Genomic DNA, 16,409 nt, shown 5'->3' with positions numbered 1-16,409 from the left:
GCGATTTGATGCTGTGCACGCGCATTTTAACTCATTGCGCTTGCACATTGACCTAAAAGCGAACGTGCACCGCATCAAATCGCCACTTTGGTTAAACTTGGATAAGCCCCTATATCTCTCGCCAGCATGAATGCGCAAGCGCATCGGCAGGCGAGGCCTAAGAAAGGGTTGGAAATGTATGCCACTGGATGTACAGAATTATATAAACTTGGTATGAAGAATTCAATCGCCTTGTTTAGGTGGAGAAAATCTCTGGCAGCGTTGGTAACAGTATAACTAAACATCAGTTGTTTTGGGGAGGACGATAATGGTGTTAAGCAAATCTACACCTATCTGATTGGTCGATGAATAATGGTTCCCAGCACCTCGTCAGCCGTGCTCATAGACTTCTCCAACCTCAGGATGTTTTTTAAATAAAAAAAAATACTTTGATGCTTGTAAAAAACCTGATGGGAAGTATCAAATTCAATTCAGATTTGAATGAACTTTATTGAAAAGGCAGGTTACATCATTGTTGACAAAGAAAACAAATATTATAAAAAATAAGTACTATATGGTAGATCTGCACATTATAGGTTTTGCAGTTTTGAACCAGATATCTGCATGTAAACATAAATACAGATGGAGAGGGACTTGCTTAATGTTATTTTTCCTGTCTGCAATTTCTGCCCCCTTTTTAGGTCGAGCCTACCAGAGAGTGCAGCTGTCTGGTTGTCAAAGACGTATTGTGGGCTTACAAAGAGCATATAGAGGCTTAGAGCGCATCCATTGTTTACCAATTGTTGATTTTCCTGCCACTCTAATTTTCCTGCTTCTTATTCATGTCCCAGATTGTCAATCTTGTGTTAGTTCCTCCCATGGAGCACAGTCTCTTTACCATCTATTTTGATTTGCTGGTTTATAAGCTTCCAACGAGGGCTTATCATTTTGGTCGCGCATGGGCAGCACTTTTGCGACTCTGCAAGGCATGTTGTATTCAGTCTATGGGATTTTCAACACGCTCAGTGCTTTTGGTTGTTTGTTTGGTTGGCTGGCCTGCCTTTTGAAATTCCTTTACGTGGTTGGTCAGTAGTGTCTGTCTGTCCTGACCTTGGGTGCTTGGTTACCGCCCAGGAGACGTCACAAATTGATCCTTTTAGTTGGCCATCTGTTGCCTTCTTGCTCACACCCCTTCCCTCCGGTCATTGCTGCCATCTACTTACGCCAATGCTTGTTTTATTAGAGCAGCCTGTATGTTTGTTTCGTGAACTCATTTTCATTTGCTTTTGAAGAACTATTTGTATGTGGGCCGTCAAACTCCCTCACATCGTACACTATTTGCCCTTTACCTAATCTCCCTGATGAATGCATTTCAATCATGCCATCACACGCATTTCAAGCATGTTAAAAAAAAAATGTTTATTTATGTAATAAAAGTATGTATGTATGTATGTATGTATGTATGTATGTATGTATTTGCATACTTATATAGCGCTGTACTGTCACCCAGAGGGTATCCTGGCGCTTTACTCAGCAAGCCGAACCACCGATGCAGGGATCAAGCTACTCTTGGAAACAAATGGGTTTTCAGCCCTTTTTTGAATGCTGGGAATTCACACTGACTCCTTAGCAAGAGCGGGAGATAATTCCAGAGTCTGGCGGCCGCAAAACTAAACGACCGCCCTCCCATCCTTATCCTCTGAACTCTGGGGACCGTTACCAGACAAGCAGAGGAGGAGCGTAGGCTCCGAGATGTGGAGTACCAAGAGAATAGGTTCTGCAGCAAGACTGGGCCCTGTCCATGTACCGCTCTAAAAAACAGGCATGATGCTTTAAAAAGGATCCGCTGATAAACAGGCAACCGGTGTAAATCCTGTAGTGCCATGGTGGAAGAGGCAGCGTGCGGTCGAGAAAGTGCCAGCTTAGCTGCCATATTTTGGACCCGCTGCAGCTTGCCCACCAGCGTTCTAGGCGCCTCCAGGAGCAGTGCGTTGCGGTAATCCAATCTGCTTAGGATCAAGCCCCGCACTACCTCTGGCCTAGCCTGCACTGGGAGCAGTGGTAGGACTTTCCGCAACATCCGAAGCAGCATCATGCAGGTGGCTACGGTTTTATTAACGAAAAGGTCCAGTTGTAAGTTGGGGCCAAACATGACCCCCAGATTTCGAGCAGACTCTGCTGCGGTCACTACCCCGGAAAAAGAGGGGGGCCAGAAATCATCCGGCAAAGCGCGCGGGACACGGTCATTGGAGCAGTACAGCACCTCCGTTTTTGATCCATTAAACTGGAGGGAGCTGGAGCGCAGCCAGTTCGATGTGGCAGTCATACAGCGGTGAAATGTCTCTAAAGAGACAGCGTCTTTGCCCTCCAAAGAGAAAACCAATTGGGTATAGTCGGCGTAATTAAACACCGAAATACCGAAAGATTTTATCAATTGGATCAGAGGGCGGAGGTACAGATTGAATAGTATGGGGCTGATGGCCGAGCCCTGCGGTACCCCCTGTCCAACGTTCCGCACATCCGACTTAAAAGGCGGCAAAGCCACCACCTGCTGTCTGTTGTTAAGGTATGAGACTAACCAGTCCCTGGCCAGCCCCGTAACCCCGATCTCCTCCAGTCTCTCAATGAGGGTGGAGTGGCTGACCGTGTCGAACGCGGCCGACATGTTGAGCAGCACTAAACAGGCTGCCCGGCCTGTGTCGACCCGCGAACGAAGATTGTCTAACACGGCCACCAGCGCAGACTCCGTCCCATGCGCTGGCCGGAACCCGAACTGAGCCACATCCAGCCAGGTGTTATCCTCTAGGAAACTGGATATAGAACGGGTAACCAACTTCTCCAAGATCTTCACCGGAAAAAGGAGCAAGGAGAAAGGCCTGTAATTTGACAGACAGGTGGGGTCAAGTGTAGGTTTTTAGGTCGAAGCCTGCATTGCAGGGCATGGCCCTGCTGCAGGCAAAGAGATATTGTGAGCAGGGGATTTCAGTATGGCATGAAGCCACGCCCCTTTTTTCCATTGGCAGGCCTCTTGAAACGGAGGCCTGCCATTGGAAAAAGCTCCTGTTTAGCAGATTTGTCTGCTCTGGATCCCACCTCTCGAGGACTCCATGACCTGCCTTACGTTAGCACGGCAATATTTTTAGAAATGTTGCCTTGGCAACCATGAGGCAGGTCAAGGAGTCCTGGAGGGGCGGGAATCAGTATCATGCGCCACAAGTAACAATTATCACAGCATGAGACCCCACTTATCACAGCATGTCAACAGGCGCCCCAGGCTGCTGGAGCACTCAACTATAATTAATGTGCAGTTGAGTGCTCCAGCAGCATGGGGGCCTCTCTGCATGCTGAGATAATTATCACTTTGGGGCCTCATGCTGTGATAATTAGGGCGGCATGTTCTATTTGCAGCACTGAACATTTTCAAAGAAGGCAAAGCAGCGACATTCATTGGAGACACTCGCCCTCACCCCCTCACACCCCCTGACCCCTCACACACCTCCTCACCCTCACACCCCCTCACTCTCACACACCCTCACACACCCTCACCCTCTCACCCTCACACCCTCTCACCCCCCACCTTCACACACTCTCTCACCCTCACACCGCCTCACCCTCACACCTCCTCACCCTCACACTGCCTCACCCTCACACCCCCTCACCCTCACACACTCTAACCCTCACACCCCTCACATACCCTCACACACCCTCACTCACCCTCACACCCCTTCACTCACCCTCACACCCCCTCACCCTCTCACCCTCACTCACCCTCTCACCCTCACTCACCCTCACACACCCTCACCCTCCCTCACTCTCACACACCCTCACCCCCCTCACCTTCACACCCCCTCCCCCCTCACCCACCCTCACTCACTCTCACACCCTCACCCTCACACCCCCTCACACCCCCACCCCCTCACCCTCTCACCCTCACACACCATCACCCTCAAAAACCCTCACCCTCACACAACCTCACACACACTCACACATCCTCACATACCCTCACCCGCATAGCATAACAAAACATAGCATAGCATAACGAAACACAGCATAGCATAGCATAACAAACAAAAGCATAGGAGAGCAAAAGCACAGCATAACAAAACAAAGCATAGGATAGCAAAACAAAACATAGCAAAACATAGCATAGCAAAACACAACAAAGCATAGCATAGCATAACAAAACACAACAAAACATAGCATAGCATAACAAAACATAGCATAACAAAACAAAGCATAACATAACAAAGCATAGCAAAACAAAACATATCATAGTAAAATAAAACATAGCATAGCATAACATAACACAAAAAAACATAGCAGAACAAAACATAGCATAACATAACATAAAACAAAGCATAGCATAACAAAACATAGCAAAACACAGCAAAACATAGCATAGCATAACAAAACAAACCATAGCATAACATAACAAAGAATAGCAAAACAAAACATAGCATAGTAAAACAAAACATAGCATAGCAAAACAAAACATAGCATAGCATAACAAAACACAACAAAACAGCAGAACAAAACAGCATAACATAACAAAACATAGCATAACATAACATAAAACAAAGCATAGCATAACAAAACATAGCATAATAAAACATAGCAAAACACAACAAAATATAGCATAGCATAACTAAACACAACAAAACATAGCATACTTAACAAAACACAGCATTGCAAAGCATAGCAAAACATAGCATAGCATACGAAAACACAACAAAACATAGCATAGCATAACCAAACACAACATAGCATAGCATAACAAAACAAAGCTTAGCATAACAAAACATAGTACAACAAAGCATAGCATAACAAAACATAGCATAGCAAAACAAAGCATAGTAAAATAACACAAACAAAACATAGCATAGCAGAACAAATCATAGCAAAACACAACAAAACATAGCATAGCATAACAAAGCATAGGATAGCAAAACTAAACATAGCATAGCATAACATAACAAAATAAAGCATAGGATAGCAAAACAAAACATAGCATAGCATAACAAAACATAGCATAACATAACAAAACATAGCATAACAAAACACAACAACACATAGAACAAAACATAGCATAACATAACAAAGCATAGCATAACAAAACAAAGCATAGCATAAAAAAACAAAACACAACAAAACATAGCATAGCATAACAACTCACAACAAAACATAGCATACATAACAAAACATAGCATTGCAAAGCATAGCAAAACCTAGCATAGCATAACAAAACACAACAAAACATAGCATAGAATAACAAAACATAGCATAACAATACACAACATCGCATAGCCTAACAAAACAACGCTTGGCATAGCATAGCAAAACATAGCATAACAAAGCATAGCATAAAAAAGCATAACATAACAAAGCATAGCATAACAAAGCATAGCATAACAAAGCATAGCATAACAAAGCATAGCATAACAAAGCATAGCATAACAAAGCATAGCATAACAAAGCATAGCATAACAAAGCATAGCATAACAAAACATAGCATAGCAAAACAAAGCATAGCATAATAAAACAAAACATAGCATAGCATAACACAAAAAGCATAACATAGCATATCAAAACACAACAAAGCATAGCATAGCATAACAAAACACAACAAACCATAGCATAGCATAACAAAACAAAGCATAGGATAGCAAAACTAAACGGAGCATAGCATAACAAAACAAAGCATAGGATAGCAAAACAAACAGCATAGCATAACAAAACATTGCATAACATGACAAAACATAACATAACAAAACACAACACATAGCATAACAAAACAGCAAAACACAACAAAACATAGCAGAGCTTAACAAAACACAACAAAACATAGCACAGCAAAAAAAAACATATAATAGCATAGCAAAACATAGCATATCAAACACAACAAAACATAGCATAGCATAACAAAATAAAACATAGCATAGCATAACAAAACACCACATCGCATAGCCTAATAAAACAACGCTTGGCATAGCATAGCAAAACATAGCATAACAAAGCATAGCATAAAAAAGCATAGCATAACAAAGCATAGCATAACAAAGCATAGCATAACAAAGCATAGCATAGCAAAAAAAAGCATAGCATAATAAAACACAACATATAGCATAGCATAACAAAACATAGCATAGCATAGCAAAACATAACAAAGCATAGCATAACAAAGCATAGCATAACAAAGCATAGCATAACAAAGCATAACATAGCATAACAAAGCATAGCATAACAAAGCATAGCATAACAAAACATAGCATAGCAAAACAAAGCATAGCATAGCAAAACAAAGCATAGCATAGCAAAACACAAAAAACATAGCATAGCATAACAAAGCATAGCATAGCAAAACACAACAAAACATAGCATAGCATAACAAAACAAAGCATAGGATAGCAAAACATAGCATAGCATAATAAAACAAAGCATAACAAAACCTTGCATAGCATAACTAAACATAGCATAGCAAAACAAAACACAACACATAGCATAACAAAACATAGCAAAACACAACAAAACATAGCATAGCATAGCAAATCATAGCAAAACACAACAAAGCATTGCATAGCATAACAAAGCATAGGATAGCAAAAAAACATAGCATAGCATAACAAAACAAAGCATAGAATAGCAAAACAAAGCATAGAATAGCAAAACAAATCATTGCATAGCATAACAAAACATAGCATAACATAACAAAACATAGCATCGCATAACAAAACACAACACCTAGCATAACAAAATATAGCAAAACACAACAAAACATAGCATAGCTTAACAAAACACAACAAAACATAGCATAACAAAACAAAACATATCATGCCTAGCAAAACATAGCATAGCATACCAAACACAACAAAATATAGCATAGCATAACAAAATATAGCATAGCAAAACAAAGCATAACACACACAACCACACACACACAACCACGCGCACACAACCACAACCACACACACAACCGCACACACAACTATCTATCTATCTATCAATCTATCGCCCTCACTCCTATCTATCTATCTATCTATCTATCTATCTATCTATCTATCTATCTATCACCCTCACTCTATCTGTCTATCGATCTATCGCCCTCACTCTATCTGTCTATCTATCGCCCTCACTCTATCTGTCTATCTATCGCCCTCACTCTATCTATCTCTCGCCCTCACTCTATCTATCTAATCACCCTCACTCTATCTATCTATCTATCTATCTATCTATCTATCTATCTATCTATCTATCTATCTATCTATCTATCTATCTATCTATTGCCCTCACTATCTATCTATCGCCCTCACTCTATCTATCTATCTATCTATCTATCTATCTATCTATCTATCTATCTATCTATCTATCTATCTATCTATCTATCTATCTATCTATCTATCTATCTATCTATCTATCACCTTCACTCTATCGTCCCACTCTATCTATCGCCCTCACTCTATCTATCTATCTATCTATCTATCTATCTATCTATCTATCTATCTATCTATCTATCTATCTATCTATCTATCTATCTACCTCACTCTATCTATCAATCTATCTATCTGCCTCACTCTATCTATCAATCTATCTATCTGCCTCACTCTATCTATCAATCTATCTATCTGCCTCACTCTATCTATCAATCTATCTATCTTTTGCCCTCACTCTATCTATCGCCCTCACTCTATCTATCACCCTCACTGTATCTTGCTATCGCCCTCACTCTATCTATCTATCTATTGCCCTCACTATCTATCACCCTCACTCTATCTATCTATTGCCCTCACTATCTATCACCCTCACTCTATCTATCTATCTATTGCCCTCACTATCTATCCCCCTCACTCTATCTATCTATCTATCTATCTATCTATCTATCTATCTATCTATCTATCTATCTATCTATCTATCTATCATTCTATCTATCTATTTATCTAGATACTGATCGCCATCCCTCTATCTATCTGTCTAGCTATCTATCACCCTCACTCTATCTATCGCCCTCCCTCTATCTATCTATCGCCCTCACTCTATCTATCTATCACCCTCACTATCTATCTATCTATCTATCTATCTATCTATCTATCTATCTATCTATCTATCTATCTATCTATCTATCTATCTGCCTCACTCTATCTATCAATCTATCTATCTATCAATCTATCTATCTTTTGCCCTCACTCTATCTATCGCCCTCACTCTATCTATCTATCGCCCTCACTGTATCTTGCTATCGCCCTCACTCTATCTATCTATCTATTGCCCTCACTATCTATCACCCTCACTCTATCTATCTATCTATTGCCCTCACTATCTATCACCCTCACTCTATCTATCTATCTATTGCCCTCACTATCTATCCCCCTCACTCTATCTATCTATCTATCTATCTATCTATCTATCTATCTATCTATCTATCTATCTATCATTCTATCTATCTATTTATCTAGATACTGATCGCCATCCCTCTATCTATCTGTCTAGCTATCTATCACCCTCACTCTATCTATCGCCCTCCCTCTATCTATCTATCGCCCTCACTCTATCTATCTATCACCCTCACTCTATCTATCGCATCACCACAGCATTACTCAGCACCACCACAGCATCACTAAGGGGCACAACAACATCACTATGCGCTACCACAGGATCATTGAATGCCACAGCATCACTAGTCGCCACCACAACATCACTCAGCGCCACCACAGCATCAATCTGTACAACCATTCATCAACAACTGGGTCAAATATGTTCTCTCAATGTTTCAAGCTTTATTACAAATGTCACAAAAAGAGGTTAGTATTTCACTTCTGTTCTTGGATTTTCGTCACAATAAAATACACTGAACATATTCTTCACAAAAGTTATTTACAAAAGTTTAAGCTATTGCCATTATAAATTACAATAACTTTTATTTAAGTATTAATTTAAAAAAAAATTAAAAGCCATTGTTATTTGTAATATCAATACATCTAAGTCACGTGAATACAACACATATTGCATTACAAATGCTATAGGTGTCACAAGTTATAACTATTGGCATTGTAAATGACAAAGCTATTATTTTTGCTATTTTCAAAACCAACACATAAATAAAAAATTTGTCATTTACAATACCAATAGCTCAAACTTTCCTAATGCGAGACCTTATGCACACTGCAAATGCTTGTTTCAGAAGGGGGGAGACCACCGCCAACTTCCAGCTCTCCGGAACTGTCGCAGTGACAAGCGACTGATGGCAGATGGAAAACAGAGGGTGGAAGAGTTCTTCCTGGAATAATTTCCAGAATTTATGCGGAAGAGGATCCAGCGGAGAGCCTGATGATACAGTCTGTGCCAGTTTACAAAACTCCTCGAAAGGGGAAAGAGAGAAACGACTCAGCTAAGGTCGATTGGAAAGTTCACCGGAACTTCCAGACTAAGGGGAGAACGGTTCCGCCAGGGTCGACTGGGAGATTTCTCCAAAGTCTCCAGACCAGAGGAAGAGCAACTCAGCTGGGGACAGTTGGATGGTACTCCCGAAGCTGCCAAGCTGAGAGGAGATTAATTCAGCTGGGGATGACTGGAGGGTTCCTCCGGAGCTCCCAAGCTGAGAGGCAGACAACTCAGCTGAGGTCGACTGGAAGACTCTTCCGGAGCTCCCACGCCGAGAGGCGGACAACTCAGCTGGGGTTGACTGGAAGATTCGTCCGGAGCACCCGGACCGAGAGAAGAGCGACTCAGCTGCGGTCGACTGGAGGACTCTTCCGGAGCTCCGAAGCCGAGAGGCGAGTAACTCGGCAGGGGTCGACTGGAAGGTTCTTCCGTTGCTCCCAACTGAGAGCAGCATGGGAGACCTCCTGGGGGAGCCTGACTAGATAAGTTGTCCAAAGGGGCCGACAAGGGCGAAACCCCCCCAGCAAGTTCGCTCAGAATCTTGACAATCTTATCCTCAAAGGCGGCTGCCAGAGAATCACATAAGAACTGTGAGACTGGAATATTATTCATGGCACCAGCCGGGTGGGAAAGATCATTCACAATCTTAAACAAGGTCTGGGACTTGTTAGTCGCCTGGTTTAACATATCCTCCAGGTAGACTGCTTTAGCACACTTGATCTGTGTTTTGTATTCCTGTAATGCTAATCTAAAAATGGCTTTCGCTGCATCTAAATAGTGCCTCCTCCATGCCCTCTCTGCCCGCTTGCATTTCAGCTTCAGCTGCAAGAGGTCAGGGGTATACCAAGGCATAGCGCGGTTCTGTCTATCCCTTGATCTGCGCAGTGGAGCCACCTTATCCGGGGAGTTGGATATCTGCCGACATAGACTGGCATAGCTTTCTTCGACACCGCTTCCTAGTGTGAAGCCTTCAGGGAGAATGGGCAGGACTGGAGATTTTAGGAGTCTTGACCAAGGTCTGCCTATTTTGGTATGACTCAGCCCGGTGTCGCTCGGAGGGACCGCAGGTAAATAAAGATGGAAGGAAACAATCGCATGATCCGTCCAGCATTGGGACATGATGTCATTCACCACTACATGCTGGGCGTCAGCAAAAACCAGATCCAGAGCATGAACTTTCTGGTGGGTGGCAGAGAGAACCAGCTGTTGCAGCTGAATATTGCTACAGGCCTGGCAAAGATCATGATAGGCAGAGTGCAGAGGCCCGTTTGGCCACAGATTAAAGTCTCCCAGTACTAGCAGTCTGTTATGAGAATTGGAGAGATCATAAATGAGGTCAATAAAATCCGGCCGAGTAGATGGGACATTACCCGGTGGTCTATAACAGAGCACCCCTGAATGTAACGTTTTCTCCTGCCATTTAAAGGAGAAGCCCATAAGCTCAAAGCCCGGCACCTCCTTGATCTGTAACTGCGAAAGTGCTAGGGTTTCCCGGAAGATAAAACCTATGCCACTACCTCTGTTCTTCAGGCGAGGAGTATGCCTTATTTTATAGCCCTGAGGACACGCCAGGCCCAGTTCTACCTCACTGTCCGCCCGAGTCCATGTTTCCGTAAGGAAAACCACATCAAGTCCACAGGACTCGATGAGAAGGACAATCTCCATGTGGTGCTTACAGAGGGACCGGACGTTAAGTAATCCACATGAGAGCTGCTCCGGCTTGTCCAAAGGAGCAGCCTGTTGAGGCCTAAACTGCAAAAGATCTGCCCTGGAGTATACTATGCGTGGGAATGAGCAGAGTGGCAGGCCCTAGGCGCGCCCGTTGCGCGAACGGGCACAAGCGGGCTTACCTCTGGCGCATCTCCGGCGCGCCTACGTCGCGCCCGCTGCGCGCCAACGCTGCGCGCTAACGCTGCGCCCTAGGGAGGTGGCCATCTTATATACCGGAGTGTCGCGAGAGTCATGTGAGGGCAAGCCACTGGCCCCTCACACAAGATGGCGCCTAGAGATGGTGTTGACCTCCTAAAGCCCAACCCAATATGGCGGCCAAAAGCGGTGAGTTCCTGATGAGCCCCCAAGCTATCCCTCTATCCCAGCAAGTGTGGGTGCCAAACGATTAATATGTGGGTAAGTTCTAACTAAAGAGCCCCAAGCACAAGAGGAGAGCGACAGCGTTCTAGCGCGAACAGCGAACAGCGCAAAACGAATTAGTGCAAATACATTTACAACCTAACAAGTTATTTAAAAATATTTAAAACAGCAAATGATAGCAGCATGCGTAGCGCGTCGCGTAGCAGGCTAATGAGTCTACCTGACTGAGTGGAAGCAGCTCACTTAAGTAGGCTCCTCCTCCAATACAAAAGTCCTGTGAGGGCAAGCCACTGGCCCCTCACACAAGATGGCGCCTAGAGATGGTGTTGACCTCCTAAAACCCAACCCAATATGGCGGCCAAAAGCGGCGAGTTCCTGATGAGCCCCCAAGCTATCCCTTTATCCCAGCAAGTGTGGGTGCCAAACGATTAATATGCGTGTAAGTTCTAACTAAAGAGCCCCAAGCACAAGAGGAGAGCGACAGCGTTCTAGCGCAAACAGCGAACAGCGCAAAACTAATTAGTGCAAATACAATTACAACCTATCAAGTTATTTAAAAATATTTAAAACAGCAAATGATAGCAGCATGCGTAGCGCGTCGCGTAGCAGGCTAATGAGTCACTGACCATGTGGTCAGAAATAGTGTCCCTGTGCGCTTACTCATCTGTCATCTATTGATCCACACTAAGCATGCGCCAATGATCAGTACCCTATGAATGAGCGTTATCATACGGTTACAGTAGCATCCTGTTGATGCACCATCTTTTTGTGCACAATCGTGTGTTTTTTAGTTCATTATTTGCAGGGGTATTCATCTGTATAGTTGTGTACCTCCTGCAGCTTCTTTATTACAAATACTTTTAAAGAGGGCCTGTGTGCTTGCCTAGACTGTAGGCAGGGGGAGTGTGTCACCATGAAGAATAGAAAAGTAAGGTCCCCGACCTGGACATATCAAACAGGCCCAAGGGGCTGGAAAGGTGAGTTGCTGTGAAAGCAGCAGCTGGAGCCCTCTTCACGCATGGGCATTACAGGTTGCCAGTGATGCTTATCACAAACTCAGCTCGTTTTCATTGCACTCTCCCTGCCCTCCTCCGGTGCCCACGTGCTGGTTTATCCACCCCATCCCCCTCCCACTTGTTGGTGAGCCCTCGTGCTCAACAACCCTTCCTCCCCGCTCCCCCACTGTCCGTTCTGTTCCCTCTCTCCTCCATGGCCCTAGGTGGGACCTAATTCAATTTCATCGAGTTTAGAGAGAAATGTATTATTATTTTCAGCCGCCCTACACAGAGATTAGTTGTGCGAGTTTCTCTTTCAATTAAGTTCAGAAGTGTGTTGCATTTTCTGGAGAACATATGAAATAAACAACTGATAGGAAATTGTTTGAGTGCCCCACCCCGGCCATTTCATACGCACCCATTTTACAATGAAAATGTCAGGCTTGACAGCGCAGAAGCAGTCGCGTCACTGTGGCATTCATAGGGAAGATTTACACACTGGGCGCTTAGTCTAAAAGCAGGACAGCTTTGGTCTCCATTGAAGATGCTACCTACATTCTCCTCCAAGCCAATGCGCTCTGGCAGTGTAATATGTTCTTTGAAGAGGTGACCTACTAAGACTTTGTTGCACAGTTTAATATCAAGGATGCATCTAACATATGAAATGCTCGTGGGCATGCATTACACACTGATTGTGCTGGTTTTCCATAGCTCTCATTCTTTAAAATGAACTTTCTATAGGGCAGCACTCCACTGCAAAGAAGGTGTACTCTCGTGAGGGCGTTCTTCTGTCACACAAGTTAACAACCTCGAAGTACTTGCAAAATTCAAACTCATGAGCTAAACATTCATAGATGTCGGCAGAGAGCATTTAACTCGTGGACTCGTTCTGATGATATTTGTTTTAACACGACTCTTTCCTATGCCATTATAAAACGTTTTCATGCTCAAATACACCATGCCACATAATTCCACTGCAAACAATATGGATCCACTCCATTACAAATCTACATAAGTAACAAACAAAATCATTTACAATGCCAAAAACCCAAACTTTCACAAACGTGGGACCAATTGCATTGCAAATGTTTAAGCAGGGTATGAGATTGTTTGTGTTTTCCAGCTGTCTCCTTGTGTAGTCTCTCCCCCTGCACTCCGTTTTGCTCACTGTAGTCCTTGTACTCCTCTGCGATACCCTTTATGTTGCACTCATTCTCATGTCCTTCCTCCATTGCTTTCTCACTCCTGTGCTTCTCCCCCATCCTTTCCACAGTACTCTCTTGCCTGTTGCTTCTTATCCCCACCTCCGTCCTCTGCGTTGCTTCCATTCCCTGCTGCCCTTCATGTTGCTTCTCCCACCCTGCCCTGCCTTATTTACTGGTTGACAGGTTTCTCTCTATATTGCCAGGATGTAGGAGGTCATTTATGGCCCACTGCACTCTGCATTCCTCCCTCCCACCCTCGCCCTCTTCGTTGCTCCCTCCACTCTCAACCTCTTTGTTGTTCCCCTCCCACCCCTACTTCAGGAAAGTGCTTTTACAGATTTCTTTTTGTTTCTTTTTATTTGTTGAGCCACCTTGGATTCATGGGCATCAAAAACAAGGTGATTGGTGGAATGCTTGAATTAATAGTCATTGGCGATCCCTTAGGGCTGCATCCAATCCATCATTTTCCCCCCACTATGCCGCCTCAGTTTAAACCTAGCATATGCAAATCAATCTTAACCCTGCTCCAGTGGGAAAAGCCCAGCCCAAACTGCCAGGCAAGGTCCTCCCTGAACCAGAACACTTGTAAAACAGGGCTGGTTTTGTGCTTATTAGGCTCATCATTGGTTCCAGTGGCACAGTGAGCACGGGGCACACACGGGTATACCGTTGACACTTAGGGCATCAAAAACAAAGTAATGGATGGAGTGCTTGAGTTGACCTCAGCCACTGGTAATCGCTTCTGCCGCATCCCAAGCCGATTAGCTTTGCCAATTCTTCTGTTTAATTATGATTACTCACAGAGTCTGGCTTGTTCGAGCGTAGTCAGGTATTTTCAGGTATCCTATTGCTCCTTGTTCCTTTGTAAGTGTGCACCCACTGTTTCACATCTATTGGTTACCTTTTTTGAAAGGTAAATGGAAATTCTCTTTCTGCACAGTCCCCCCTACTCCACCTACGAGGAGCACATTTACTTGTGTGGACCTTAAAGGTCCTTTCAGGGAAATTAAAGTCATTTAATTTCTACTGACATGTTGAGGGTGCAAATGAAATATACACACCAAAACTCATGCATTGCTTGAGCATAGGTGAATGGGGTCCTGCAATTGGTGAAAGAGAGCTTTTAACCCACTGCCTGCATTGCACCTTCCCTGCAGGAGTCTTGCCCCTGGTCAGCACTCTCTTACGGGAATGGAAGTTGCAGGCCCGGATGCATGTCTCTGAATGAAACGTTGCCTTTGTGGAGATGTGACCTTACAAATCATTTTTGGACACCGGCAATGTGCACATTTAATTTCTTTTTTTATCATCAAAAAATATGCAAAAACATGAACACGTTTTGTGGATCATTTTTATTCATATTTTTTGTTAAATTTTCGTTGCACTCTGAATAACGCAATATAACGTTTTCCCCTATTTTACAATATATCAAAAAGTATAGGATGCAATGTCTCCCAGTCGCTATTAGACACTCCCCTGTCAAAGTAGGTACTCAGCCTTCCCGCAATGGCTTTGCATTTCTAGTTCTGTTGGGCAGTATCAATCCACCGCTTTGGGTCGCTAAGATCACACAGTGAGCCACAGTTTGTGCTGTAGATTCCTGATTAAGACAGTGGGGTCTGCAGTTTGTACCCCTTTACTGCGCATGGATCTAATAGTGCAGCAGGACTTTCATCCCAGTGGGCGTTCCATTGATTTTTTTGCTTTTTCAGAGTCTAAAACATAAACACGTTGAGTTAAAAGGGGAGAAAGTAGTAAGGAATCATAACATCTATTTATGTAAATACAGACTGAAAATCACAAGCCTTGAATTTGAGCAATGTTTGATTGACTATGTTTGTTTTGGGTGGGTTTGTGGCCTTGATGCCTTAGTTACTAAAGCGGCAGTCATTGTTGTAATCATATGTTGTCTTTTCATTTATTGCAGTCTGACAAGCAAAACAACGACATTTCCAGACAAGCCAAGTTCGCAGCCACTCCATCATTTGCCTTGTTCGTTAATTTGAAAAATGTAGTGTGTAAAATAGGCGAAGACGCTGAAGTGCTAATGTCCCTGTATGACCCAGTGGAATCTAAGTTTATCAGGTTGGGCAGTTTTTATTTTCTGTACCAGGTCCATGAACGTGTTGTTAAAATTATTAATAATGTTCACTTATGATAATTGCCTAAACAGTTTGATAGATGCCTAGTCATCTGTTTTAAGTAGATGCGCATATAATTTTTTTCAGAAAGAAAAATTATTTATTAATCAAATTATACAGTTTGCAAGGAAATGCTTGTGAACTGCTTAGGAGTCATTGGGTTGAAAGGTCACCCGTGACCATTCGCACGGTCCTTTAGGAGCATCTTCCAGTGTGCACATGGCAGCTGTGGGAAGTAGAGGAAGCGCACAAGTCTTCCCTTGTATTGCTGTATCCTTCCGCCTCTGTCCCTTTTGCGAGGTGCCACATTTATTTTGCATTAAAACCCTGGTCCCTCTCAGAGGAAGGGTCGCAATGCCTCTGCCTCACTAAAGAGAATGAAGACACAGAGGTCTGTTTATTTGCAGCTCACTATAAGGATTTGCCAAATATTGAGGTGGCGGGATCAATGAAAATCCTCTCCGTAATGTCTCGGTTTGATCATCTGGCACAGTTCAATGGACTGGTCTGTAATTAAATAGGTAGAAATTGCATGTATTGTTTTCGTTGTACATAGCGAGGAGTCCAGCTTGTTTAGTTATAAGTCAAACGAGGCTTCATGACGCTAACATATTTTGCACAAACTG

General features: G+C 43.3%; 1 protein-coding gene across 1 annotated transcript in view; it reads left to right on the top strand.

Annotated features, from left to right (window-relative positions):
- DOCK1 (dedicator of cytokinesis 1) overlaps positions 1 to 16,409 on the top strand; it is a 1,358,032-nt gene that overhangs the window by 188,348 nt on the left and 1,153,275 nt on the right. The window contains exon 8 of the mRNA XM_086922569.1: positions 15,570 to 15,727. Within this exon, the coding sequence (XP_086778695.1) occupies positions 15,570 to 15,727 (158 nt within the window). The remainder of the gene's footprint in view (positions 1 to 15,569; positions 15,728 to 16,409) is intronic.

The sequence above is a fragment of the Lissotriton vulgaris genome, chromosome 5, assembly GCF_964263255.1.
Source record: "Lissotriton vulgaris chromosome 5, aLisVul1.2, whole genome shotgun sequence".
In the NCBI taxonomy this organism is placed as follows: domain Eukaryota; kingdom Metazoa; phylum Chordata; class Amphibia; order Caudata; family Salamandridae; genus Lissotriton; species Lissotriton vulgaris.
The sequence above is the reverse complement of the archived record's forward strand: the minus strand, read 5'-3'. Positions and strand labels throughout refer to the sequence as shown.